Source organism: Nothobranchius furzeri, chromosome 13 (genome assembly GCF_043380555.1).
Source record: "Nothobranchius furzeri strain GRZ-AD chromosome 13, NfurGRZ-RIMD1, whole genome shotgun sequence".
Classification (NCBI taxonomy): Eukaryota; Metazoa; Chordata; class Actinopteri; order Cyprinodontiformes; family Nothobranchiidae; genus Nothobranchius; species Nothobranchius furzeri.
Window position 1 is genome coordinate 58,755,230 of NC_091753.1, and position 27,227 is coordinate 58,782,456.

Genomic DNA, 27,227 nt, shown 5'->3' on the forward strand with positions numbered 1-27,227 from the left:
AGTGATCAGCTGTTAGAGACACAATGGGACCAGTGATCAGCTGTTAGAGACACGAATGGACCATTGATTCACTGTTAGAGACACGACGGGACCAGTGATCAGCTGTTAGTGACACGACGGGACCAGTGATCAGCTGTTAGAGACACGATGGGACCAGTGATCAGCTGTTAGAGACACGACTGGACCAGTGATTAACTGTTAGAGACACGAATGGACCAGTGATTCACTGTTAGAGACACGACGGGACCAGTGATCAGCTGTTAGAGACACGATGGGACCAGTGATCAGCTGTTAGAGACACGATGGGACCAGTGATCAGCTGTTAGAGACACGACTGGACCAGTGATTAACTGTTAGAGACACGACGGGACCAGTGATCAGCTGTTAGAGACACGAAGGGACCAGTGATCAGCTGTTAGTGACACGAAGGGACCAGTGATCAGCTGTTACAGACAGGAAGGGACCAGTGATCAGCTGTTAGTGACACGAAGGGACCAGTGATCAGCTGTTAGAGACACGACGGGACTAGTGATCAGCTGTTAGAGACACGAAGGGACCAGTGATCAGCTGTTAGTGACACGAAGGGACCTGTGATTCACTGTTAGAGACACGACAGGACCCGTGATCAGCTGTTAGAGACACGATGGGACCCGTGATCAGCTGTTAGAGACACAAAGGGACCAGTGATCAGCTGTTAGAGACACGATGGGACCAGTGATCAGCTGTTAGAGACACGACAGGACCTGTGTCAGAGCTGTTAGAGACACGACAGGACCCGTGATCAGCTGTTAGAGACACGATGGGACCAGTGATCAGCTGTTAGAGACACGACGGGACCAGTGATCAGCTGTTAGTGACACGATGGGACTAGTCATCAGCTGTCAGAGACACCATGGAACTAGTGATCAGGTGTCAAAGACACGACGGGACTCGTGATCAGCTGTTAGAGACACGAAGGGACCAGTGATCAGTTGTTAGAGACACGAAGGGACCAGTGATCAGCTGTTAGAGACACGACGGGATCAGTCATCAGCTGTTAGAGACACGAAGGGACCAGTGATCAGCAGTTAGTGACACGACGGGACCAGTGATTCACTGTTAGAGACACGACGGGACCAGTGATCAGCTGTCAGAGACACCATGGAACTAGTGATCAGGTGTCAAAGACACGACGGGACTCGTGATCAGCTGTTAGAGACACGAAGGGACCAGTGATCAGCTGTTAGAGACACGACGGGACCAGTGATCAGCTGTTAGTGACACGATGGGACTAGTCATCAGCTGTCAGAGACACCATGGAACTAGTGATCAGGTGTCAAAGACACGACGGGACCCGTGATCAGCTGTTAGAGACACGAAGGGACCAGTGATCAGCTGTTAGAGACACGATGGGACCAGTGATCAGCTGTTAGTGACACGAAGGGACCAGTGATTCACTGTTAGAGACACGACGGGACTAGTGATCAGCTGTTAGAGACACGAAGGGACCAGTGATCAGCTGTTAGAGACACGATGGGACCAGTGATTAGCTGTTAGAGACACGATGGGACCAGTGATCAGCTGTTAGAGACACGATGGGACCAGTGATCAGCTGTTAGAGACACGACAGGACCCGTGATCAGCTGTTAGAGACACGACAGGACCCATGATCAGCTGTTAGAGACACGACAGGACCCGTGATCAGCTGTTAGAGACACGAAGGGACCAGTGATCAGCTGTTGGAGACACGAAGGGACCAGTGATCAGCTGTTAGTGACACGAAGGGACTAGTGATCAGCTGTTAGAGACATGACGGGACTAGTGATCAGCTGTTAGAGACACGATGGGACCAGTGAACAGCTGTTAGAGACACGACAGGACCCGTAATCATCTGTTAGAGACACAATGGGACCAGTGATCAGCTGTTAGTGACACGAAGGGACCAGTGATTCACTGTTAGAGACACGACGGGACTAGTGATCAGCTGTTAGAGACACGAAGGGACCAGTGATCAGCTGTTAGAGACACAATGGGACCCGTGATCAGCTGTTAGAGACACGACAGGACCCGTGATCAGCTGTTAGAGACACGAAGGGACCAGTGATCAGCTGTTAGAGACACAATGGGACCAGTGATCAGCTGTTAGAGACACGACAGGACCAGTGATCAGCTGTTAGAGACACGACAGGACCCGTGATCAGCTGTTAGAGACACGAAGGGACCAGTGATTCACTGTTAGAGACACAACGGGACTAGTGATCAGCTGTTAGAGACACGAAGGGACCAGTGATCAGCTGTTAGAGACACGACAGGACCAGTGATCAGCTGTTAGAGACACGACAGGACCCGTGATCAGCTGTTAGAGACATGATGGGACCAGTGATCAGCTGTTAGTTACACGAAGGGACCAGTGATTCACTGTTAGAGACACGACGGGACTAGTGATCCGCTGTTAGAGACACGACGGGACTAGTGATCAGCTGTTAGAGACACGAAGGGACCAGTGATCAGCTGTTAGAGACACAATGGGACCAGTGATCAGCTGTTAGAGACACGACGGGACCCGTGATCAGCTGTTAGAGACACGACAGGACCTGTGTCAGAGCTGTTAGAGACACGATGGGACTAGTCATCAGCTGTCAGAGACACCATGGAACTAGTGATCAGGTGTCAACGACACGACGGGACCCGTGATCAGCTGTTAGAGACACGACGGGACCCGTGATCAGCTGTTAGAGACACGATGGGACCAGTGATCAGCTGTTAGTGACACGAAGGGACCAGTGATTCACTGTTAGAGACACGACGGGACTAGTGATCAGCTGTTAGAGACACGAAGGGACCAGTGATCAGCTGTTAGAGACACGATGGGACCAGTGATTAGCTGTTAGAGACACGATGGGACCAGTGGTCAGCTGTTAGAGACACGATGGGACTAGTCATCAGCTGTCAGAGACACCATGGAACTAGTGATAAGGTGTCAAAGACACGACGGGACCCGTGATCAGCTGTTAGAGACACGAAGGGACCAGTGATCAGCTGTTAGAGACACGATGGGACCAGTGATCAGCTGTTAGAGACATGATGGGATCAGTGATCAGCTGTTAGAGACACGAAGGGACCTGTGATCAGCTGTTAGAGACACGAAGGGACCAGTGATTCACTGTTAGAGACACGACGGGACCAGTGATCAGCTGTTAGAGACACGAAGGGACCAGTGATCAGCTGTTAGAGACACGAAGGGACCAGTGATCAGCTGTTAGTGACATGACTGGACCAGTGATCAGCTGTTAGAGACACGAAGGGACCAGTGATCAGCTGTTAGTGACACGACGGGACCCGTGATCAGCTGTTAGAGACACGAAGGGACCAGTGATCAGCTGTTAGAGACACGATGGGACCAGTGATCAGCTGTTAGAGACATGACGGGACTAGTGATCAGCTGTTAGAGACACGAAGGGACCAGTGATCAGCTGTTAGAGACACGATGGGACCAGTGATTCACTGTTAGAGACACAACGGGACTAGTGATTCACTGTTAGAGACACGACGGGACTAGTGATCAGCTGTTAGAGACACGAAGGGACCAGTGATCAGCTGTTAGAGACACAATGGGACCAGTGATCAGCTGTTAGAGACACGATGGGACCAGTGGTCAGCTGTCAGAGACACCATGGAACTAGTGATCAGGTGTCAAAGACACGACGGGACCCGTGATCAGCTGTTAGAGACACGAAGGGACCAGTGATCAGCTGTTAGAGACACGACGGGACCAGTGATCAGCTGTTAGAGACACGACGGGATCAGTGATCAGCTGTTAGAGACACGAAGGGACCTGTGATCAGCTGTTAGAGACACGAAGGGACCAGTGATTCACTGTTAGAGACACGACGGGACCAGTGATCAGCTGTTAGAGACACGAAGGGACCAGTGATCAGCTGTTAGAGACACGAAGGGACCAGTGATCAGCTGTTAGTGACACGACGGGACCAGTGATTCATTGTTAGAGACACGACGGGACCAGTGATCAGCTGTTAGAGACACGACGGGACCAGTGATCAGCTGTTAGAGACACGACTGGACCAGTGATCAGCTGTTAGAGACACGAAGGGACCAGTGATCAGCTGTTAGTGACACGACGGGACCCGTGATCAGCTGTTAGAGACACGAAGGGACCAGTGATCAGCTGTTAGTGACACGAAGGGACCAGTGATCAGCTGTTTGAGACACGACGGGACTAGTGATCAGCTGTTAGAGACACGAAGGGACCAGTGATCAGCTGTTAGTGACACGAAGGGACCTGTGATTCACTGTTAGAGACACGACGGGACCAGTGATCAGCTGTTAGAGACAAGACAGGACCCGTGATCAGCTGTTAGCGACACGATGGGACCCGTGATCAGCTGTTAGAGACACGAAGGGACCAGTGATCAGCTGTTAGACACGAAGGGACCAGTGATCAGCTGTTAGAGACACGAAGGGACCAGTGATTCACTGTTAGAGACACGACGGGACTAGTGATCAGCTGTTAGAGACACGACGGGACCAGTGATCAGCTGTTAGAGACACGACGGTACCAGTGATCAGCTGTTAGAGACACGAATGGACCAGTGATCAGCAGTTAGTGACACGAAGGGACCTGTGATTCACTGTTAGAGACACGACGGGACCAGTGATCAGCTGTTAGAGACACGACAGGACCCGTGATCAGCTGTTAGAGACACGAAGGGACCAGTGATCAGCTGTTAGTGACACGAAGGGACCAGTGATCAGCTGTTAGAGACACGATGGGACCGGTGATCAGCTGTTAGAGACACGACAGGACCTGTGTCAGAGCTGTTAGAGACACGACAGGACCTGTGTCAGAGCTGTTAGAGACACGATGGGACCAGTGATCAGCTGTTAGAGACACGACGGGACCAGTGATCAGCTGTTAGAGACACGATGGGACCAGTGATCAGCTGTTAGAGACACGACGGGACCAGTGATCAGCTGTTAGAGACACGATGGGACTAGTCATCAGCTGTCAGAGACACCATGGAACTAGTGATCAGGTGTCAAAGACACGACGGGACCCGTGATCAGCTGTTAGAGACACGAAGTGACCAGTGATCAGCTGTTAGAGACACGATGGGACCAGTGATCAGCTGTTAGAGACACGACGGGATCAGTGATCAGCTGTTAGAGACACGATGGGACCAGTGATCAGCTGTTAGTGACACGAAGGGACCCGTGATCAGCTGTTAGAGACACGAAGGGACCAGTGATCAGCTGTTAGTGACACGACGGGACCAGTGATTCACTGTTAGAGACACGAAGGGACCCGTGATCAGCTGTTAGTGACACGAAGGGACCCGTGATCAGCTGTTAGAGACACGAAGGGACCAGTGATCAGCTGTTAGAGACACAATGGGACCAGTGATCAGCTGTTAGAGACACGAATGGACCATTGATTCACTGTTAGAGACACGACGGGACCAGTGATCAGCTGTTAGTGACACGACGGGACCAGTGATCAGCTGTTAGAGACACGATGGGACCAGTGATCAGCTGTTAGAGACACGACTGGACCAGTGATTAACTGTTAGAGACACGAATGGACCAGTGATTCACTGTTAGAGACACGACGGGACCAGTGATCAGCTGTTAGAGACACGATGGGACCAGTGATCAGCTGTTAGAGACACGATGGGACCAGTGATCAGCTGTTAGAGACACGACTGGACCAGTGATTAACTGTTAGAGACACGACGGGACCAGTGATCAGCTGTTAGAGACACGAAGGGACCAGTGATCAGCTGTTAGTGACACGAAGGGACCAGTGATCAGCTGTTACAGACAGGAAGGGACCAGTGATCAGCTGTTAGTGACACGAAGGGACCAGTGATCAGCTGTTAGAGACACGACGGGACTAGTGATCAGCTGTTAGAGACACGAAGGGACCAGTGATCAGCTGTTAGTGACACGAAGGGACCTGTGATTCACTGTTAGAGACACGACAGGACCCGTGATCAGCTGTTAGAGACACGATGGGACCCGTGATCAGCTGTTAGAGACACAAAGGGACCAGTGATCAGCTGTTAGAGACACGATGGGACCAGTGATCAGCTGTTAGAGACACGACAGGACCTGTGTCAGAGCTGTTAGAGACACGACAGGACCCGTGATCAGCTGTTAGAGACACGATGGGACCAGTGATCAGCTGTTAGAGACACGACGGGACCAGTGATCAGCTGTTAGTGACACGATGGGACTAGTCATCAGCTGTCAGAGACACCATGGAACTAGTGATCAGGTGTCAAAGACACGACGGGACTCGTGATCAGCTGTTAGAGACACGAAGGGACCAGTGATCAGTTGTTAGAGACACGAAGGGACCAGTGATCAGCTGTTAGAGACACGACGGGATCAGTCATCAGCTGTTAGAGACACGAAGGGACCAGTGATCAGCAGTTAGTGACACGACGGGACCAGTGATTCACTGTTAGAGACACGACGGGACCAGTGATCAGCTGTCAGAGACACCATGGAACTAGTGATCAGGTGTCAAAGACACGACGGGACTCGTGATCAGCTGTTAGAGACACGAAGGGACCAGTGATCAGCTGTTAGAGACACGACGGGACCAGTGATCAGCTGTTAGTGACACGATGGGACTAGTCATCAGCTGTCAGAGACACCATGGAACTAGTGATCAGGTGTCAAAGACACGACGGGACTCGTGATCAGCTGTTAGAGACACGAAGGGACCCGTGATCAGCTGTTAGAGACACGAAGGGACAAGTGATCAGCTGTTAGTGACACGAAGGGACCCGTGATCAGCTATTAGTGACATGACGGGACCCGTGATCAGCTGTTAGAGACACGAAGGGACCAGTGATCAGCTGTTAGTGACACGAAGGGACCAGTGATTCACTGTTAGAGACACGACGGGACCAGTGATCAGCTGTTAGAGACACGACAGGACCCGTGATCAGCTGTTAGAGACGATGGGACCCGTGATCAGCTGTTAGAGACACGATGGGACCCGTGATCAGCTGTTAGAGACACGACGGGACCTGTGTCAGAGCTGTTAGAGACACGAAGGGACCAGTGATCAGCTGTTAGAGACACGACAGGACCAGTGATCAATTGTTAGAGACACGATGGGACCCGTGATCAGCTGTTAGAGACACGAAGGGACCAGTGATCAGCTGTTAGAGACATGACGGGATCAGTGATCAGCTGTTAGACACGAAGGGACCAGTGATCAGCTGTTAGAGACACGAAGGAACCAGTGATTCACTGTTAGAGACACGACGGGACCCGTGATCAGCTGTTAGAGACACGAAGGGACCAGTGATAAGCTGTTAGAGACACGAAGGGACCAGTGATCAGCTGTTAGAGACACGACAGGACCCGTGATCAGCTGTTAGAGACACGATGGGACCCGTTATCAGCTGATAGAGACACGAAGGGACCAGTGATCAGCTGTTAGACACGAAGGGACCAGTGATCAGCTGTTAGACACGAAGGGACCAGTGATTCACTGTTAGAGACACGACAGGACTAGTGATCAGCTGTTAGAGACACGACGGGACCAGTGATCAGCTGTTAGAGACACGAAGGGACCAGTGATCAGCTGTTAGAGACATGACAGGACCCGTGATCAGCTGTTAGAGACACGAAGGGACCAGTGATCAGCTGTTAGAGACACAACTGGACCCGTGATCAGCTGTTAGAGACACGACGGGACCCGTGATCAGCTGTTAGAGACATGACGGGACCCGTGATCAGCTGTTAGAGACACGACGGGACCAGTGATCAGCTGTTAGAGACACAACTGGACCCGTGATCAGCTGTTAGAGACACGACGGGACTAGTGATCAGCTGTTAGACACGAAGGGACTAGTGATCAGCTGTTAGAGACACGACGGGACCAGTGATCAGCTGTTAGAGACACGAAGGGACCAGTGATCAGCTGTTAGAGACACGACGGGACTAGTGATTCACTGTTAGAGACACGACGGGACTAGTGATCAGCTGTTAGAGACACGACGGGACCAGTGATCAGCTGTTAGAGACACGAAGGGACCAGTGATCAGCTGTTAGAGACACAACCGGACCCGTGATCAGCTGTTAGAGACACGACGGGACTAGTGATCAGCTGTTAGTGACACGACGGGATCAGTGATCAGCTGTTAGTGACACGACGGGACCAGTGATCAGCTGTTAGACATGTCCGACACCCTTGAGTTGAATAACGATCCCGTTTTTTGTGGCTGTAATTCTCAGGGAATGATCACCATCGTGTTGGAGTGCATCGACCGCCTGAACGTCTACAACACCGCCGCTCACTTCTCAGAGTTTGCAGGCGAGGAGGCGGCCGAGTCCTGGAAGGAGATTGTCAACCTCCTCTACGAGCTGCTGGGTATGAAAATAAATAACAGATAAAAGGTTTGGTTTCATTCTTGGGCTGATTTAAATGTTGTTGTTTTTGTTTGTTTTGTTTCCACCTCACAGCCTCGCTGATCCGAGGGAACCGCTCCAACTGTGCGTTGTTCTGTGACAACCTGGACTGGTTGGTCAGTAAACTGGATCGTCTGGAGGCCTCCTCTGGTATCTCATCTCCACTAATTCACCCATTCTCTCTGGATCCATCAGAATTTCCTGGAATTATGTGATCATAACTGCTTCTGATCAAACATTTGAGTCCTGGCATAAATGTGTTACTCAGGCTAGCATTAGAAAAGTCACGAACCTCCTTAGCCCTGCAGTCTGGGCGTTGAGGCAGCTCCGGGTTTCTGGGCTGGATTGGTGCTGAATAAAAAATGCAACAAACATTTAAAGTGGACATGTGACCGAGCTGCTGCTGCTGCTGAGGACAAGTAGCAAACACGAGGAGCTTCTCCTAAACGCACCGCACAGAAAAACGCGTTAAACTCTTACAGCAGAGAAGTTAGCGTTGTTCACTAGCAACCGCACTGCGGTGAGATGCTAACGATAAGATGTTCTCTCCTCAATCACCTTTATTATTATTTAATCTCTCTGATTGTATTTTTCATCAGGACTTTTAGGTTTATGCCGTTAGTGATCTGTTGTTTCTCCGGTTTGCCTTCAGGGATTCTGGAGGTTCTGTACTGTGTTCTGATCGAAAGTCCCGAGGTTCTAAACATCATTCAGGAGAACCACATTAAGTCCATCATCTCTCTTCTGGACAAGCATGGACGGAACCACAAGGTTGGTCTTTAGAAAGCCCGTCGTTATCAAACTGAGATGAGAATGAGAGCAACAGGAAGTCTGGAGCTGATCTGAATCCAGAAGTGATGCGCGTTTGTCGTCCTTTCACCTTCAGGTTCTGGATGTCCTGCGCTCTCTGTGTGTGTGTAACGGTGTAGCTGTGAGGTCCAATCAGAACCTGATCACAGAAAACCTGCTACCAGGTCGAGACCTCCTGCTGCAGACCAACATTGTCAACTACGCCACCAGGTTAGTGTCCTTACAGGAGTGCAAATCGCCCGCCATCTTTGATGGTTTTATGGCGAGGATTTGTTTCGATCTGGAAAAACGATCATCTCAAAAGTCAAATCCCTGAGATCTTGACCTGGAGGCGTTCCTGCACAGGAGCTTAGAGCTTTGAAGAACTCACCATGAATGTGAGATAAAGCAGGATAGTTTTAGGTTAGGAGCAGGGGCGCCTACAGAAAATTTTGATGGGGCCAAAGAAACTTTTGGGGTGGCACACCAAATTGGTCCTTGTGGTAACTCTGGGTGAGTTTAGTCTGTGGCGACGTGCTGCGTTGCTTCTTTATTCATTTTTATTACAGTGATGTTTATTTGACATGGACACAGCAATTACACTGGACGAACCAGATGCGTTGTTTAGTGTGTTAGCACACGTGCTAATTTGCAACACTTGTCCATAGAACCTTTCTAAAAAGTAGAGTACATTTAAATAAAATACAAAGAGATCAACAATAAATCAAACAGAAAACAGATTAAAATTACAAACAATTTTCAATAAAAAAGAATAAAAAAAGGCAATTTGAGCAGCAATGTAAGAGTTTAAAACTATTCATGTAGACATTGTTGTTTAGACTGGAACCATTTTTTGAGTTCTTTGTTAAAAACTTTACTGTCCATTTGTAGTTTTAGGTCGGCAGGTAGACAGTTCCAAAGTTTGGCCCCTTTTACAGAAAGAGCAGACTGACCAAAAGAAGTCTTGCACCGCGGGACGAGACAATCACCGCAGGCGGAGGCTCGAGTGATCGTTCTATGAGAGCTCTGACGTCTGACGGCCACAGTAGAGAACAGTTTAGACAAGTTATCACTTAGACAATTGAAAAAGAATCTCAGAGTGCTAAAATTAATAAAATTTTCGAAAGTGAGAAGATTATGTTTCCTTAAAATGCGACAATGATGCCATTTCAATGATTTCTGGTCCATAATTTTTATTGCTTGCTTGTATATTAGGACTAATGTAAAATAACAGACTGTATCCAAAACAATTTAACTTAAATTTTACAAACACAAACATTTTAGAAAAATATGTTTCAGTTATTTAAAACGTTACCCAAAATTTAATTTAAAAATATCTTTTTTAGGTGAATTCACCTGTTACTGTGTTAAAAAACTATGGAGATAAAAACGTTTTTAAAACGGTGAGCAGCAGAAACATGTATCTGATTATGTCTTTACTCATTAATTATTGTTTTTTGTTTTATGATAATCTCTTGAATAAACAAGATCAGTATATGGTTTGACTGAACATTAATATGATTTGTTAACACTGGCTTTTCCTGGGGGTGGGGGGGTGGGCATGGCCACCCCTGGCCACCCCTTGGGGGCGCCCTTGGTTAGAAGAGAATAAATCTGAGTGTAAAACAAACTGAGAAATTATAATCTTGATTTTTGCGCCCATTACGTTTAAATTTAATAAAGTTTATCATCACATCTTTCAAGAGACATGTGATCAGTTATCACTTGGGGGATGTGAGGTACACTCAGTATCTGCATGAATGATCCAATAGCGGCCATTTTTGTGTTTTACGAAGGCTGTGGCGGCCATTTATACCTGGGATGTTAGACCGGTTTGATGAAACAATTGGAAGTTGAGCCGTCACCATTACTGCCGTGACAGATCCCGGTCAGACAGCCGTCGGCGCTCTGTGGGAAGCAGCTTTTCATTCATACGTCACTGCAGAGGACAGCTAGTTATGATGCTGTTAACCACATTTAGCTTCACTTTAGCCCCCGCTGGACTCTAGTGAGTCACGCCGACATGCTTCACGTCCTGTCATGTAGACATGTAATAAATTATTTGTAAATTAGATATAAAACATGTTTTAGTTGAAATTAGTTTCATTCTTACATAAAACTTAATGAAAAAACTAGTAAAAAGAGATCCTGGCTGAAGATTTTCATAATTCATGCATGAAAGGGTTAATTTCTCTCTAATTCATATTTAGTCCAAACAAGCTGACCTGAGTGACCCGGTGACCTATAACCAGCGGGTTTAAGCGTCCGAACGCACCGTCCTGCTGATCCACGTGAACCTGAACGCGTCACCTGCTTGTCTGTCCATCATCAGACGAGGTTTTCTGAAGGGGTTGTAGTCGGGAGGCTCTAGGCCTCGCCTCGGACAGACTCCTGGTCTGAAGCCGGTCATGAATAACCAGCGCTACTTCAGCCGAAAACGAGGGGACATTTCTCCTCATGAAACACCCAGAGGTTGGTGAAACTTCCCTTTTCCAGACCTGGAAGCACTCTTGTGCACGAGTGTTGCAGACGCGCTCCGAGCTCCTCCTCAGCACACTGGCAGCAGCAGCGAGATGCGGAGCATGTGCGAGTGTGAGATGGTGCTCAGATGCTCTGATGGGAATCTTTTCCTTGATGGATTATTTTACTTCTGCTATGTTCTCTGTGCGTAACTTTTAAAGTGTCTGCTCACCTGCACGAGTCATTATTAACTCTCTCACGGGCAAATGAATAAGTCACCCTTGAAAGGCTCAGCCTACAGCCCATAGTGGTTAAATGTCACATTAGCTTGCTAACTTCTGCAAACGGAGTGCCACAACATGGCAACCTCCACAAATCGCTCGCCGATTCGTTCAGTAGATGTGAAGTCAAAGGACCCGTGACAGGACTTTGATCAGAACCGGCCCAGTGGTTCCTGAGATAAATAATATGGACACATAAACGTTATCCTGGGTTGGAATGATCCCACGAAACTCCGACTAGACGTTGGTTTTCCTTCTGTTTCTTTTCAGCGTGAGGCCAAACATCTTCCTGGGAACGTGCGAGGGTTCCACTCAGTATAAGAAGTGGTACTACGAGATGATCGTGGACTACGTGGAGCCCTTCGTGACGTCACAGGCGACCCACCTGAGGGTGGGCTGGGCCATGACGGAGGGCTACAGCCCCTACCCTGGAGGAGGAGAGGGCTGGGGGGGGAACGGCGTGGGAGATGACCTCTACTCCTACGGCTTCGACGGGCTGCACTTGTGGTCAGGTAGGAACCTTCCATCCCATTTTACCGTAAACACTCCGTGATGCCGGTGGTTTAGCGAAGGTGTTTTTATTTTGCTTTGCTGTTCAGGTACGGTGGCCCGCCAGGTGGCCTCCCCCAGCGCTCACACGCTGGCGGCAGACGACGTGGTCAGCTGCTGCCTGGATCTGAGCGTGCCCAGTATCTCCTTCCGTATCAACGGCCATCCGGTGCAGGGAATGTTCGAGAACTTTAACGTGGACGGTCTCTTCTTCCCGGTCATCAGCTTCTCCGCCGGAGTCAAGTCAGTTGGGGAAACTTTTGGGTTTTTTTGGTTGTTGTAATATTTCTCTAACCTTTTCACGCAGAAGCCTTAACACCGGCCTTCACCTCCACTCCAGCGTGCTAACTAACACGAGCTGAAACAGGAAGTGACCTGCACCCATTCATGTTTCTGTCCTCTCAGGGTCCGCTTCCTCCTCGGTGGTCGCCATGGCGACTTTAAGTTCATGCCCCCTCCGGGCTACGCTCCGTGTTACGAGGCTGTGCTGCCAAGAGAACGAATGCGCATCGAACCCATCAAGGAGTACAAGCACGACTTCAACGGCGTCCGTAACCTCCTGGGTCCGACCCAGTCCCTCACCCACACCTCCTTCACCCCCTGCCCCGTGGACACCGTGCAGGTGGACGCTAAACTAAAGCCTGATTTCTGGATGCCGTTCAGGGATTTACTGGTTCCTCTCCCTTTCCTGTGCAGATTGTTTTGCCGCCTCACTTGGAGCGAATCCGGGAGAAGCTGGCTGAGAATATTCACGAGCTTTGGGCGGTAACTCGCATCGAGCAGGGATGGACCTACGGGAGTGTGAGTACGATGTGCAGAGGCGGAGTTAAATCACAGCTCAGACGTGTGACCTTTGACCCAGAGTGTAATTTAAGATTTAGCAGCTCCATCTGATTCTGGATCTTTTGGTGTGAGTGAATATTTGGTGTTCTGGGATCAGGTGGAAACGGAGCTTCTGCCTTTTGGTAATTACTCACGATCTTTTCTGGAGTCAGACGAATTTAGGGACGCCCGACATTATCGGAGTTAAAACGTAACGACTGAGATTATCGGTACTGAGTTTTGGCTTTTGATGACACACCGTGTACACATTATACAGAACCGCCCACCGAGCTCTCCACCTCTCACTCAGATATGACCGATCCGAGGTTTGGTGTAAGAGATGTTTTAGTTCTGGCACAAACGGCTTCATTTAAGTCAGAGATCATGTGTAAAGTTTAAGAGTGCATGGCAGTGATGGGACCTCCATTTATTCATTTATTTACGCTTATATTGAAGAAGAAGAAGAAGAAAATATCATTTCTATAGCGCCTCTCAAGATAAAAACCAGGAGGCGCTTCACAAAAACAAAAAATGTAAAAATATAAAAAAGCATTTAGAAAATGTTTAAAATATATTTAAAATGAGCAAAAATAGACAATTGTGATTAAAAATGTTGAGAAAGAGAGAGAGTGAACAGGAAAGAGGGAAACCAGTGGATCCTGAGGAAGGTGGAATAGGTGGGGAGAGCAGAATAAAGAGAGAGAGGTGAAGAAGGTCATACAAAAGCCAGCTTGAACAAGTGAGTCTTCAGCTGCTTTTTAAAGGAGACCACTGAGTCCACTGATCTCAGGCTCAGGGGGAGAGAGTTCCAGAGTCTGGGGGCCACAGCAGCAGGTGATCTGTCACCTTTGACCTTTAGCCTGGTGCTGCACAACCAGTAGGCTTTGGTCACTGGACCTCAGGGACCTGCTGGGGGTGTAGGGACTAAGAAGATCACCAATGTAAGATGGTGCTTGTCCATGTAAGGCCCTATAGACCAGAACCAGGATCTTGAAATGAACCCTGAAGTTGACTGGCAGCCAGTGAAGCTGGAGGAGAAGCGGGGTGATGTGGGTGTGTTTGGAGGACTTGGTCAGAAGCCGAGCACAGGCGTTCTGAACCACCTGTAGACGGTTCAGGGAGGTTCTGCTCAGACACGTGAAAAGAGAGTTACAGTAGTCTAAGCGTGAGGAGATGAAGGTGTGGAGAACTGACTCAAGTTCAGAGCGGGACAGAATGGGACTCAGCTTAGCAACGTTCCTGAGATGGAAGAAGGAAGAGCGAACAAGAGATCTGACATGAGAATCCAGGGTGAGAGCTGGGTCAAAGGTCACGCCAAGATTCCTGATGGAAGGTTTGGTGTGAGAAGCAAGCTGACCAAGAGAGTCTCTGACTTTGGGAACCAGCTTGTCTGGGGCACAGATGAGGATCTCAGTCTTATCTTCATTCAGCTGAAGAAAGCTCCCACCATCCAGGTGTTGATAGAGTCTAAGCAGGTGTGTAACAGCTGCAGCTTAGACATCTCATGGGGCTTAAAGGAGATGTACAGTTGGATGTCATCTGCATAAAGATGGTAGGAGATTCCTTTGAAGGAGCTCAGGATGTGCTGAAGAGGAAGCAGATAGAGGAGGAAGAGCAGAGGTCCCAGCACAGAACCTTGTGGGACACCATGGGTAAGAGAGGTGGTGGAGGACCTAAACTTGGAGACGGCCACAGAAAAGGAGCGCTCAGAGAGATAAGAGGAGAACCACTCCAGAGCAGATCCTGATAGGCCTACCCAGTCTCTCAGCCTCTCCAGTAGCAGGTGATGGTCAACAGTGTCAAAGGCTGCAGTCAGGTCCAGCAGGACCAGAACAGAACAGTCCCCTGCATCACTGTGGGTCAGAAGGTCATTAGAGACCCTAAGAGCTGTTTCAGTAGAATGAGCTCTACGAAAACCTGACTGGAAGCTATCATAGATGTTATGTTCATCAAGAGCAGCTGTGAGTTGTTTAGCCACAACCTTTTCCAAGATCTTGGAGATAAACGGAAGTTTAGAGATGGGTCTGAAGCTGCTATTGGTGTTATATTAGGCAGTATCAGACATTACAGGGCCTGTCTCGGGCTATCTTACAACATATGATAAAATGGAAGAAGAAGAAAATATTTTTGTATGGTTCATCTCAAGATGAAAATCTCGAGGGGCAAAAACATAAATGATTAAAAATGAAAACAAGGTAAGCACTTTTTTAGTCTGTATTTTATTTTCATGAGCCAGTACTTCAACCTGGAAATCAGGCGCTTGGATTCGTGGAGATACCTAAATAATTCAGTTCAAGTTTATTTCTAAAGCGCCAAACCAGGACCAGAGTCGTCTCAAGGACCTTCACACAGTAAACATCCCAACACAGGTCAGGTCATTGAGCCAATCAGTAACAAGTTTCCTATATAAGGAACCCAGCAGGTCGCATCGAGTCACTGACTAGTGTAGAGTCTTTACAGCAATCCTCATACTAAGCAAGCATTTGGCGACAGTGGAGAGGAAAACTTCCTTTTAACAGGAACAAACCTCCAGAGAATCCTGACTCAGTATAAGCAGCCATCCTCCACCACTCACTGGGGATGGAGAAGACAGAGCAGGCACACACACACACACACACGCACGCACGCACGCACGCACACACACACACGCACGCGCACACACACACACACACACACACACACACACACACACACTTCCAGCTGTTGGAGGCAGGGCAAGGGAGAGCCGTCTTTACCGACTGTACACTCCACCTCCCTCTACTCCCCCACTTGTCCAGATCTCGACTAACATCAGATTTTATTAACAGCTCTCGGTTTTATCTTTACAAAGTCACTCGTTGGTGTTTTGAGGTGTCAAATCTGTCTAAAGCTCTTAACTGAAACATGCTCCCCCCTCAGTTCAGGGACGACAACAAGAAGCTTCATCCTTGTTTGGTGGACTTCCAAAGTCTGCCTGAACCAGAGAAGAACTACAACCTGCAGATGTCAGGGGAGACGCTGAAGTGAGTTTAGAAGTTTGTTTGTGCTGCAGTCTGAGTTTGAGCGGTGTCAGACGCTCACCTGCGTGTCTCCCCTCAGGACACTGCTGGCCTTGGGTTGCCATGTTGGTATGGGAGATGAGAAAGCAGAAGAAAACCTCAAGAAGATCAAGCTGCCTAAAACGTATGAAAAGAAGCATTTATTCCACCTACCTGGTGTTCGTGCTCATCTAACGTAATCGCGTTTCCAGGTATGTGATGAGCAACGGCTACAAGCCGGCCCCCCTCGACCTGAGCCACGTCAAACTGACACCAAACCAGAATCAGCTGGTAGAGAAACTGGCAGAAAATGGGCATAATGTTTGGGCGAGGGACCGCGTGCGACAAGGATGGACCTACAGCATAGTACAGGTGCCCATTTTCAGAGAACGTGATATAATTCCTGCATTTTAATCTGTGAGTTCACACAAACTGTCTCATCTCAGGACATCGTGAATAAGCGAAACCCTCGTCTGGTGCCGTACAACCTGCTGGACGAGAGAACCAAGAAGACCAACCGCGACAGCGTCAACAACGCTGTCCGTACGCTCATCGGCTACGGCTACAACATCGAGCCTCCAGACCAGGAAAGCAGTAAGTCCGGCCGTCCCGGGCTGGCGTCGGGATTCTCCGACACAAAGCCTTTCCTCACCGTCTCACCTGTTTCCACGCAGCCGGCCACGGCCTGGAGAACACCAGGGGAGATAAAGTACGCATCTTCAGGGCAGAGAAGTCGTACGCTGTCACCCAGGGGAAGTGGTACTTTGAGTTTGAAGCCGTGAGCACCGGAGAGATGAGAGTAGGCTGGGCCCGTCCCAACGTCCGCTCCGACACCGAACTGGGAGCCGACGAGCTGGCCTACGTCTTTAACGGCAATAAGGTCGGTCCTTGGCCTCGAGCCCCCGTCTAATCAGGATGCAGCCGAAGTTCCTGCTCGTTGTTTTTACTGGTGTTTCACCTGCTCTGGTCCTTTTCCAGGCTCAACGATGGCACATTGGTAATGAGCCGTTTGGGCGCCAGTGGCAGTCTGGCGACGTGGTCGGCTGCATGATCGACCTGACCGAAATGAACATCATGTTCACGCTGAACGGAGAAATGCTGATCAGCGACTCGGGATCAGAAATGGCTTTCAAAGACATCGAAATCGGAGAAGGTGGGCTTTAAAAGCACCTGATTCAGAAGGACGTTCATGAAAAGGAAGAAATGTTCACATTTCTTTGCTAAAACAGATAATTTATGGGTTGTGCCCCTCAGGTTTTATCCCCGTGTGCGCACTGGGCCTGTCTCAGGTCGGAAGGATCAATCTTGGTCGGAACGTCAGCAGCCTGTCCTATTTTGCCATCTGTGGCCTGCAGGAGGGATTTGAGCCTTTTGCCATCAACATGAAGCGAGACATCACCATGTGGTTCAGTAAAAGTCTGCCTCAGTTTGTCCCCGTGCCCACCGACCACAGTCACATCGAGGTAACTCATCACCGACGCGTTCGCTTCTCTTTAATTTAAATAACTGGTTTGTGTTTGAACTCGCCGTCGCTCAGGTTTCCCGCGTGGACGGCACGGTGGACAGCGCCCCCTGTCTGAAGCTGACCCACAAGACCTTCGGCTCGCAGAACGCCAACACCGACATGATGTTCCTCAGGCTCAGCATGCCCATCCAGTTCCACGAGACCTTTAAGATCCAGGCCGGAACCACCCCGCTCACACGGGCTCTCACCATCCCCGAGGAGGAGGTAGTGGTGGTGGAGCCGGACTCGGAGTTCGAAGTGTTAAAGAAATCCGCCAGCCGCAAGGAGCAGGAGGATGAGAAGAATGAGACATCGGTACCGAAGGAGGTCTCTGTGGAAAATGAGAAGGATGCGATGTCGGAGAAGGGGAAGAAGAAAGGGTAAAGGAGCCAGCAGCTTTTCCTGTTTTGTTTTTAGGTGAAGTGTTTATGCTCCTTTAATTTGGACATCTGGGATTTCTCTTCTGTGGGAAACAGATTTTTCTCTAAAGCCAAAAAAGCTGCCATGACGCCTCTGGCCCCTCCTCCTGCTCCTCCGACGGTTCCTCGTCTGGTGGAGGACGTGGTTCCTGATGACAGAGACGACCCTGAAATCATCCTGAGCACCACCACTGTAGGAGAACAGAGGGACAAGTTTCTGTAATCTGTAGATAATCCAGCACCAATCGTGATGTTTGTTTCTTCTTTTGTTAGTATTACTACTCTGTGAGGATCTTTGCTGGCCAGGAGCCGTCCTGTGCTTGGATTGGCTGGGTCACCCCTGACTTCCATCTATATGACCCGACCTTTGACCTTTCCAAGGTGCGCTGTGTCACAGTCACCGTGGGAGATGACAAAGGCAACATCCACGACAGGTAAGTCTGTCCTATTCTCTTTTCTGAGACACAACTTAATCTGTTAAACAAGAGCTGCAAACACGCTAACTGCACGCACGCTAGAGAACACGCTAACTCCACACACGCTAGAGAACACGCTAACTCCACAAACGCTAGAGAACAGTCTTAACTCCACACACGCTAGAGGAGAACTCGTTAAATCCACACATGCTAGAGGAGAACACGCTAAATCCACACATGCTAGAGGAGAACACGCTAAATCCACACATGCTAGAGGAGAACACGCTAACTCCACACACTCTAGAGGAGAGCACGCTAAATCCACACATGCTCAAGAACACTCTAACTCCACACATGCTAGAGGAGAACACGCTAAATCCACACATGCTAGAGGAGAACACGCTAACTCCACACACTCTAGAGGAGAGCACGCTAAATCCACACATGCTCAAGAACACTCTAACTCCACACATGCTAGAGGAGAACACGCTAAATCCACACATGCTAGAGAACACTCTAACTCCACACACGCTAGAGGAGAACATGCTAAATCCACACATGCTAGAGGAGAACATACTAAATCCACACATGCTAGAGGAGAACACGCTAACTCCACACACGCTAGAGGAGAACACGCTAACTCCACACATGCTAGAGAACATGCTAACTCCACACATGCTAGAGAACACGCTAACTCCACACACGCTAGAGGAGAACACTAACTCCACACACACTAGAGGAGAACACGCTAAATCCACACACGCTAGAGGAGAACATGCTAAATCCACACATACTAGAGGAGAACACGCTAACTCCACACACGCTAGAGGAGAACACACTTAATCCACACATGCTAGAGAACACGCTAACTCCACACATGCTAGAGAGCACGCTAACTCCACTCACTCTAGAGAGCACGCTAACTCCACACACGCTAGAGGAGAACACTAACTCCACACACGCTAGAGAACACGATAACTCCACACACTCTAGAGAACACGCTAACTCCACACACGTTAGAGGAGAACACTAACTCCACACACGCTAGAGGAGAACACTAACTCCACACACGCTAGAGGAGAACACTAACTCCACACACGCTAGAGGAGAACACGCTAACTCCACACACACTAGAGGAGAACACGCTAACTCCACACACACTAGAGGAGAACACGCTAACTCCACACACGCTAGAGGAGAACACGCTAACTCCACACACGCTAGAGGAGAAGATGCTAACTCAACACACGCTAGAGGAGAACATGCTAACTCCACACAAGCTAGAGAATGCGCTAACTCCACACACGCTAGAGGAGAACACGCTAACTCCTCACACACTAGAGGAGAACACGCTAAGTCCACACATGCTAGGAGAACACACTAACTCCCCACATGCTAGAGAACACGCTAACTCCACACACGCTAGAGGAGAACACGCTAACTCCGCACACGCTAGAGGAGAACATGCTAACTCCACACACGCTAGAGGAGAACATGCAAACTCCACACACGCTAGAGAACACGCCAACTCCACACACGCTAGAGGAGAACATGCTAACTCCACACACTTTAGAGGAGAACCCGCTAACTTCACACGTGTGGTGAGAACACGCTAACTCCGCACATGTGTGATGAGAACATGCTAACTCCACTGTTCTAGAATAAAATGTTTTATTTTATTTTAATTACCTTAAAAGACTCAAAGTCTCTTTTTAGACTTTATATTTATTTAATCAGGATCGTTGTCAAGTCGACGCCAGAAACAATGAAACACAACTTGAATATCAGATGAACAACAAGGCTTTATTCAACCGGCATTTATACAAGTTATCAATCATGAACAAAACATTTCTCTTACCGTTGCTTATGGGTGGAGAGCTGAACACCCCAGTTAGAAAACGTAATCCATGATAGGTGAAGAACTGAACACATGTAATCCATGAACCTCGTCAGGTAGAATCCTTCAAGCAGCTCTAACCACCTGAGCTCTGCTCTGCTCCTTATACATCCACTGATGTGCGTGCAAAGCTGCACACCTCCACCATGATTACCCTTGATTACATCCTCATGATCACATTATGTTCGGCTCTACCATGATTACCCTTGATTACATCCTCATGATGGGTGTGATTGACAAACAGTAGTGATCAATAACTTATATAAAGCAATTATACAACAGATGACAAGTTCATTTTTATTACATCCACACATGCTAGAAAACACGCTAACGCCACACATGCTAGAGAACACGTTAACTCCACACGTGTGATGAGAACATCCTAACTACACACATGCTAGAGAACACACTAATTCCACACACGCTAGAGGAGAACATGCCAACTTCATACACGCTAGAGGAGAACATGCTAACTCCACACACTTTAGAGGAGAACCCGCTAACTTCACACGTGTGGTGAGAACACGCTAACTCCACACATGCTAGAGAACACGTTAACTCCACACATGTGATGAGAACATCCTAACTACACACATGCTAGAGAACATGCTAACTCCACACACGGTAGAGGAGAACACCCTAACTCCACACACGCTAGAACACGGTAACTCCACACACGCTAGAGAACACGTCAACTCCACACACGGTAGAGGAGAACACCCTAACTCCACACACGCTAGAGAACACGATAACTCCACACACGCTAGAGAACACGTCAACTCCACACACGGTAGAGGAGAACACCCTAACTCCACACACACTAGAGGAGAACATGCTAACTCCACACATGCTAGAGAACACACTATCTCCACACATGGTAGAGGAGAACACGGTAACGCCACACATGCTAGAGAACACGCCAACTCCACACACGGTAGAGGAGAACACCCTAACTCCACACACGCTAGAGGAGAACATGCTAACTCCACACATGCTAGAGAACACACTATCTCCACACACGCTAGAGGAGAACACGGTAACTCCACACACGCTAGAGGAGAACACGGTAACTCCACGCACGCTAGAGGAAAACACGCTAACTCCACACACGCTAGAGGAGAACATGCTAACTCCACACATGCTAGAGAACACACTATCTCAACACACAGTAGAGGAGAACACGGTAACTCCACACATATGCGATGAGAACACGCTAACTCCACACAGGAAGGCCATAGTCAGGATTTGAACACGCAACGCTGTGAGGTAACTGCTGATTGCGTCTGCTGGCTGTTACAGTATGAAGCACAGTAACTGCTACATGGTGTGGGGAGGAGACCTGGTCAGCAACCAGCAGACCCGTTTCAGCCAGGAGGACATGGTGATTGGCTGCCTGGTCGACCTGGCAACGGGCCTCATGACCTTTACCGCCAACGGAAAAGAGATCAACACCTTCTACCAGGTGATGGATGTTCATGTGTTTTTATGTTTTCAGAAGCCAGTTTAAACCTAACGAGTTATGTTTCACCTTCAGGTGGAGCCCAACACCAAGCTGTTTCCTGCAGTTTTCATTCAGCCAACCAATCAGAACATGGCGCAGCTGGAGCTCGGAAAACTTAGGGTCAGAAACAGCTTCAGGCCCTAATGAGGCCTGACCTTCTCTCTCTCACACACGCACACGCACACACACACACACACACACACACACACACACACACACACACACACACACACACACACACGCACACACAAAAACACATTCATACACAGATATACACACACACAGTGACACACACACATGCATGTACACACACTCACACACACAGACACACAAACACATTCACACACAGACACACAAACACATTCACACTCTCTCACACACACACACACACACACACACACACACACACACACACACACACACACACACACACACACACACACACACACACACGTGTTGAAGGTCTTAAACGTTCTGCAGAATATTAATGATGATCGTAAACTCCTCTTTCGTTGTCTCCTTGGTAACAGAACATCATGCCGATCTCGGCGGCGATGTTCCGTAGCGAACGGATGAACTCCGTTCCCCAGTGCCCTCCCAGGCTGGACGTCCAGATGCTGACTCCTGTCATCTGGAGCCGAATGCCCAATAATTTCCTGAAACCGGAGGTGGGCAAAGTGAGTGAGAGGTTGGGGTGGATGGTGGAGTGTGTTGAACCTCTTATCATGATGGCCCTCCACATCCCCGAGGAGAACAGGTCAGACACCCTTCTGGTTCCTGGTGTTTCACGCAGCTACAGGCTCAGGGCTGAAATCTAGTTTCCTTTTTCCAGGTGCATCGACATCCTGGAGCTTTCGGAACGTCTGGATCTGATGAAGTTCCACTACCACACACTCATGCTGTACTGCGCCGTGTGTGCGCTGGGAAACAACCGAGTAGCTCATGCTCTGTGCAGCCACGTGGACGAATCCCAGCTCTTCTACGCCACTGAGAACACCTACCTACCTGGGCCCCTCCGCAGCGGCTACTACGACCTGCTCATCAGCATTCACCTGGAGTCGGCCAAGCGGGCACGCCTGGGCACCAACAGGGAGTTCATCGTTCCCATGACTGAGGAGACTCTCAGCATCAAGCTCTATCCCGACACCAAGAAGGACCACTCTCTGCCCGGCGTCGGCCTCACCACGTGTTTACGGCCAAAGCTCCATTTCTCCTCCATCAACTTTGTTGGCACGGACCCTGACATTTACACCCTGAGTCCTGTATTTCCTCTCCAGGTAAAACACAAAACAAAAGCTCAAAGGATGGAGAGCTTTTTGGTTCTTGGTTCATTCTCTTCCTCCGTTTTCTTTCTGCTGCAGGAGCTGAAAACCAGAGCCATTAGCATGCTAACGGAGGCTGTGCTGGATGGCAGCCAGGCCATGAGGGATCCAGTAGGTGGCAGTGTTGAGTTCCACTTCGTCCCCATCCTGAAGCTCATCAGCACGCTGCTCATCATCGGCATCTTCAACGACGAGGACACCATGCACATCCTCAAGATGATCGACCCCAGTGTGTTCAGCGGGAAGGAGGAGGAGGAAGCTGAGGAGGGTGGGACTACCAAGGGCGAGGAGCACGAGGAGGAAGAAATGGAGGAGGAGCTTGAGGACGAGGGTGTTGGCGATGAGGAGGAGGTGGAGCTGAAAGAGCTGGAGAAAGAAGAGCAGGAGGAGGGAGAGGCTGAGCCTAAGGAGGAAGGTGAGATGGAGGAAAAAGAGGAGGAGGAAGCAGCCAGAGAAGGTAAAGATGGAGAGAAAGCAGAGGAGGAGAAGGAGGCAGAAGCCAAAGATGAAGAAGAGGGTCTGGAGGAGGGCCTCCTTCAGATGAAGCTGCCAGAATCAGTCAAACTGCAGGTTTTTCACCTTTTAGCTGAAGTCGACATCTGAAGCCGAGATCCCAGGAGGTTCTGAGGTTCTGCTCCTTCTCTTCCAGATGTGCACGCTCCTGCAGTATTTCTGTGACTGCGAGCTCCGACACCGAGTGGAAACCATCGTGGCCTACTCGGACAACTTCGTCCAGGACGTTCAGAAGAACCAGCGAGTTCGTTACAACCAGCTGATGAGGGCCTTCACCATGTCGGCCGCTGAGACGGCCCGCAGGACCCGCGAGTTCCGGTCCCCCCCGCAGGACCAGGTACAGGCGCCGCCGGGTAGAAAGGAACCGTTCTGGTTCTCCAGGGCCTTCACCTCGGAACGTTGTTACGGGCCGTAAAAGAACCGCTTCCGCCTTCGTCTTCTGTGCGCCGCCGCGTCTGTGGACGGGCGCTCAGTGACTGGAACAGCCTCTTCCATGACGGCAGGCTTCCATTACCACCGCGAGGCTCCGCCCACAAAACCTGTTTCAGAGCAATGCAAACAAACGTCCGGTTTTTGAAAATAAATGAAAGCGAAACTTTTGTATCGAAACAAAAAGTTTTGAGAGAAAATTTGTTTTTTAATGAATATTAAAGAAATCTTTCAGGAAGTTGGTTTGCTCTGAAACAGGTTTTGTGGGCGGAGCCTAAACTACAGATCCTGCAAACTCTGAGGATTAGTTTTATTTTAGCGGTGGAACGGCAGCAGGTAGAGCGGGTTGTCCAGTAATCAGAAGGTTGCAGGTTCGATCCCGGCTCCGACCAGACAATGCTGCTGTTGTGTCCTTGGGCAAGACACTTAGCCCCCATGCCTGCTCCTGGTGGTGGTTGGAGGGACCGGTGGCGTCTGTGCTCGGCGGCCTCGCCTCTGTCAGCGCACCCCAGGGCAGCTGTGGCTACATCCCCACCAGCGTGTGAATGGGTGAATTACTGATTGTATTGTAAAGCGCCTTGGGGGGCTGTAGAACCCTGAGAAGGGTACAAAAACAGGCCGTTTACCGTTTTAGAGAATAAAAATTCCTGAGGAGAATTTAAAGGGGCATTGTGGAAGTCTGACAGCCAAAACATGTATAGAAATAATAAATGTCTTCTTCATACGTTCTCCTGCAATGCCCTGGTCCTGTAGAATGAGCCCTGGCATTTTTACTGTGATTGCCTGTTTTTCTGTAAAATCACAGAAAAAGAGAGATGCTCGGGTCGAGCAGGCTGCTTCATGCGCGTTCACGCTCAGGCATCGCCCGTAGCATTTGCTATCCGTAGCTTTAGCAGCAGAGAGAGAGGCAGTGCCACTTTGTCGCTGTTCCTAACGCCTAGTGACAAAGCTAGCTACATTTCTGAGGACCCTTAGCTACTTTCTGTAGAACTTTCTTCTAGATATTTCCTGCTAATTAGCAACAAAATAGCCATTTTCACTCCGAACCGTTCTTTGAACGTTGTTTCAGCTGTCATCAAGGATATAAATGCTACAGATACACGTGACGTCACTGGCGCTTTAGCTCACCTAGTAAGATGTCTGACTCCCGTGCAGAAGACCTGGGTTTGATTCTGGATGTCAACATAGTTTATTTAGAGTTTCTTTTTTACATTAATGGTATATTTTTTTACAGTAAGATGCCTAAATTTTTATTTGAGACTCGCCGAACGGCATTGAATTCACAGATAAAAAAGATGTGGGTTCAACTTTCATTTTGGAACAATTTTTCAAGCAAGGGAAGGGAATGATCTGAGCATGCAGGAGGACTGACCCATCATCAACCTTTGTCGGCTGTGCTGAAGAGAAAGCTACAGAACCAAATTATTTAATTAATTAGCTGCACGTTCTCCTGTCCTCTGTCCCCCCCCCCCCCCCATACACACACACACACACACACAAAGGACTGTCTCAGCTGTTATTTTCGTTAAGGAGTGTGCACGTACAGCATGCGCGCCTCGTGCACAAGCCTGCCATTGAAGCTGCCGTTACGCTTTTGGCCTGAGGGGGCAGTCACGAGCATAAAAATTCAAAACTCCGTAATGTCCCTTTAGGAGACCTGGCCGTGTTCTATCGCGGCCCACGACCGTGACATTAGACTCAGACCAGCTGAAGCTCTCGTCTCACTCTGCGGCTCTTCAGGTTCTTCTGCTGACCAACTTCAAACACGGTCCGGAGGACGAGGAGTGTCCCGTTCCCGAGGAGGTGCGACTCACGCTGGCGAGTTTCCACAATGACATCCTGCTTCACTGTGGTGAGAACCTCCGTCTGCGGGTGTGATTGGTCACCGCGTTTGTGCTTCTGGAGGTCACCGGGACATCCCTGCTTTAGGTATTCACATCGAGCAGGAGGCGGAGGAGGAGGAGGTGGACACCTCCCTCAGAGGCAGACTTCTCAGTCTGGTGGACAAGGTGAAGAGCCTTCGTAAGAAGAAAGAGGAGGAGGAGGAGGAGAAGCCAGAAGTGGAGGAAGAACCCAAACTGAGTAAGCATTTGTTTTTAGTTTCGTTCTAAAATAACAAACCTGGTCTGGAATCATCTCTGCTCCGCCCAGGCACCCTTCAGGAGCTCATCTCCCACACCATGATCCACTGGGCCCAGGAGTCGTTCATCCAGAACCCTGAACTTGTGCGTCTGATGTTCAGCCTGCTCCACAGGCAGTACGACGGGCTCGGCGAGCTGATCCGAGCTCTGCCCAAAGCCTACGCCATCAACGCCGTGTCTGTGCAGGACACCATGGACCTTCTGGAGTGTCTGGGTCAGATCCGCTCGCTGCTCATCGTCCAGATGGGCCCCGAAGAGGAGCGGCTGATGATCCAGAGCATCGGGTCGGTGGAACGTCCCCCTCAGGGTTGTCGCTGCTTTAGTTGGTGTTTCAGAAGCTGGAATCAAATGTTCTGACTTTTTTCAGGAACATCATGAACAACAAGGTGTTCTACCAGCACCCGAACCTGATGAGAGCCCTGGGCATGCACGAGACCGTCATGGAGGTGATGGTGAACGTGTTGGGTGGAGGAGGCGACTCTAAGGTGAGTTATCGGGTCTCACGTCGGGCTCTGAAGCGCGTCGTCAGACGGGCTCAGGTGTAACGTGTTTTCTTCTCCCCTTCAGGAGATCCGCTTCCCCCAGATGGTGACGAACTGCTGTCGTTTCCTCTGTTACTTCTGTCGGATCAGCCGGCAGAACCAGCGCTCCATGTTTGACCATCTGAACTACCTGCTGCAGAACAGCGGCATCGGCCTGGGTGCGTTTGTTTTACTCATCCCCGAGTTAAAAACGTTAGC

General features: G+C 49.5%; 1 protein-coding gene and 1 long non-coding RNA gene across 13 annotated transcripts in view; one reads left to right on the top strand and one right to left on the bottom strand.

Annotated features, from left to right (window-relative positions):
* LOC107379828 (uncharacterized) overlaps nt 1–20,679 on the bottom strand; it is a 49,509-nt gene extending 28,830 nt beyond the window's left edge. Inside the window, exons 1-4 of one of the 2 annotated variants that reach the window (XR_011516101.1) lie at nt 20,543–20,679; nt 8,720–8,778; nt 8,475–8,628; nt 8,265–8,385 (exon numbers count right to left, since the gene is read on the bottom strand). This is a non-coding gene — a long non-coding RNA (uncharacterized lncRNA). Of the gene's footprint in view, nt 1–8,264; nt 8,386–8,474; nt 8,629–8,719; nt 8,853–20,542 lie in introns of those variants that run through there. The other variant, XR_011516100.1, reaches the window with a different exon arrangement.
* Nucleotides 1–27,227, top strand: part of ryr1b (ryanodine receptor 1b (skeletal)) — a 116,658-nt gene that overhangs the window by 49,741 nt on the left and 39,690 nt on the right. For all 11 annotated transcript variants that reach the window (XM_054742297.2, XM_054742303.2, XM_070543689.1 and 8 more), the window contains exons 14-42: nt 8,254–8,389; nt 8,482–8,577; nt 9,080–9,198; nt 9,314–9,447; nt 12,228–12,469; nt 12,557–12,749; nt 12,912–13,128; nt 13,203–13,307; nt 16,227–16,330; nt 16,407–16,490; nt 16,558–16,717; nt 16,792–16,939; nt 17,020–17,225; nt 17,324–17,498; nt 17,600–17,808; nt 17,883–18,229; nt 18,326–18,461; nt 18,542–18,702; nt 21,881–22,043; nt 22,116–22,202; nt 22,613–22,839; nt 22,915–23,359; nt 23,444–23,974; nt 24,054–24,254; nt 26,087–26,198; nt 26,276–26,428; nt 26,498–26,771; nt 26,855–26,972; nt 27,055–27,187. In XM_054742297.2, coding sequence (XP_054598272.1) covers nt 8,254–8,389; nt 8,482–8,577; nt 9,080–9,198; nt 9,314–9,447; nt 12,228–12,469; nt 12,557–12,749; nt 12,912–13,128; nt 13,203–13,307; nt 16,227–16,330; nt 16,407–16,490; nt 16,558–16,717; nt 16,792–16,939; nt 17,020–17,225; nt 17,324–17,498; nt 17,600–17,808; nt 17,883–18,229; nt 18,326–18,461; nt 18,542–18,702; nt 21,881–22,043; nt 22,116–22,202; nt 22,613–22,839; nt 22,915–23,359; nt 23,444–23,974; nt 24,054–24,254; nt 26,087–26,198; nt 26,276–26,428; nt 26,498–26,771; nt 26,855–26,972; nt 27,055–27,187 — 5,416 coding nt within the window. The remainder of the gene's footprint in view (nt 1–8,253; nt 8,390–8,481; nt 8,578–9,079; nt 9,199–9,313; nt 9,448–12,227; nt 12,470–12,556; nt 12,750–12,911; nt 13,129–13,202; nt 13,308–16,226; nt 16,331–16,406; nt 16,491–16,557; nt 16,718–16,791; nt 16,940–17,019; nt 17,226–17,323; nt 17,499–17,599; nt 17,809–17,882; nt 18,230–18,325; nt 18,462–18,541; nt 18,703–21,880; nt 22,044–22,115; nt 22,203–22,612; nt 22,840–22,914; nt 23,360–23,443; nt 23,975–24,053; nt 24,255–26,086; nt 26,199–26,275; nt 26,429–26,497; nt 26,772–26,854; nt 26,973–27,054; nt 27,188–27,227) is intronic.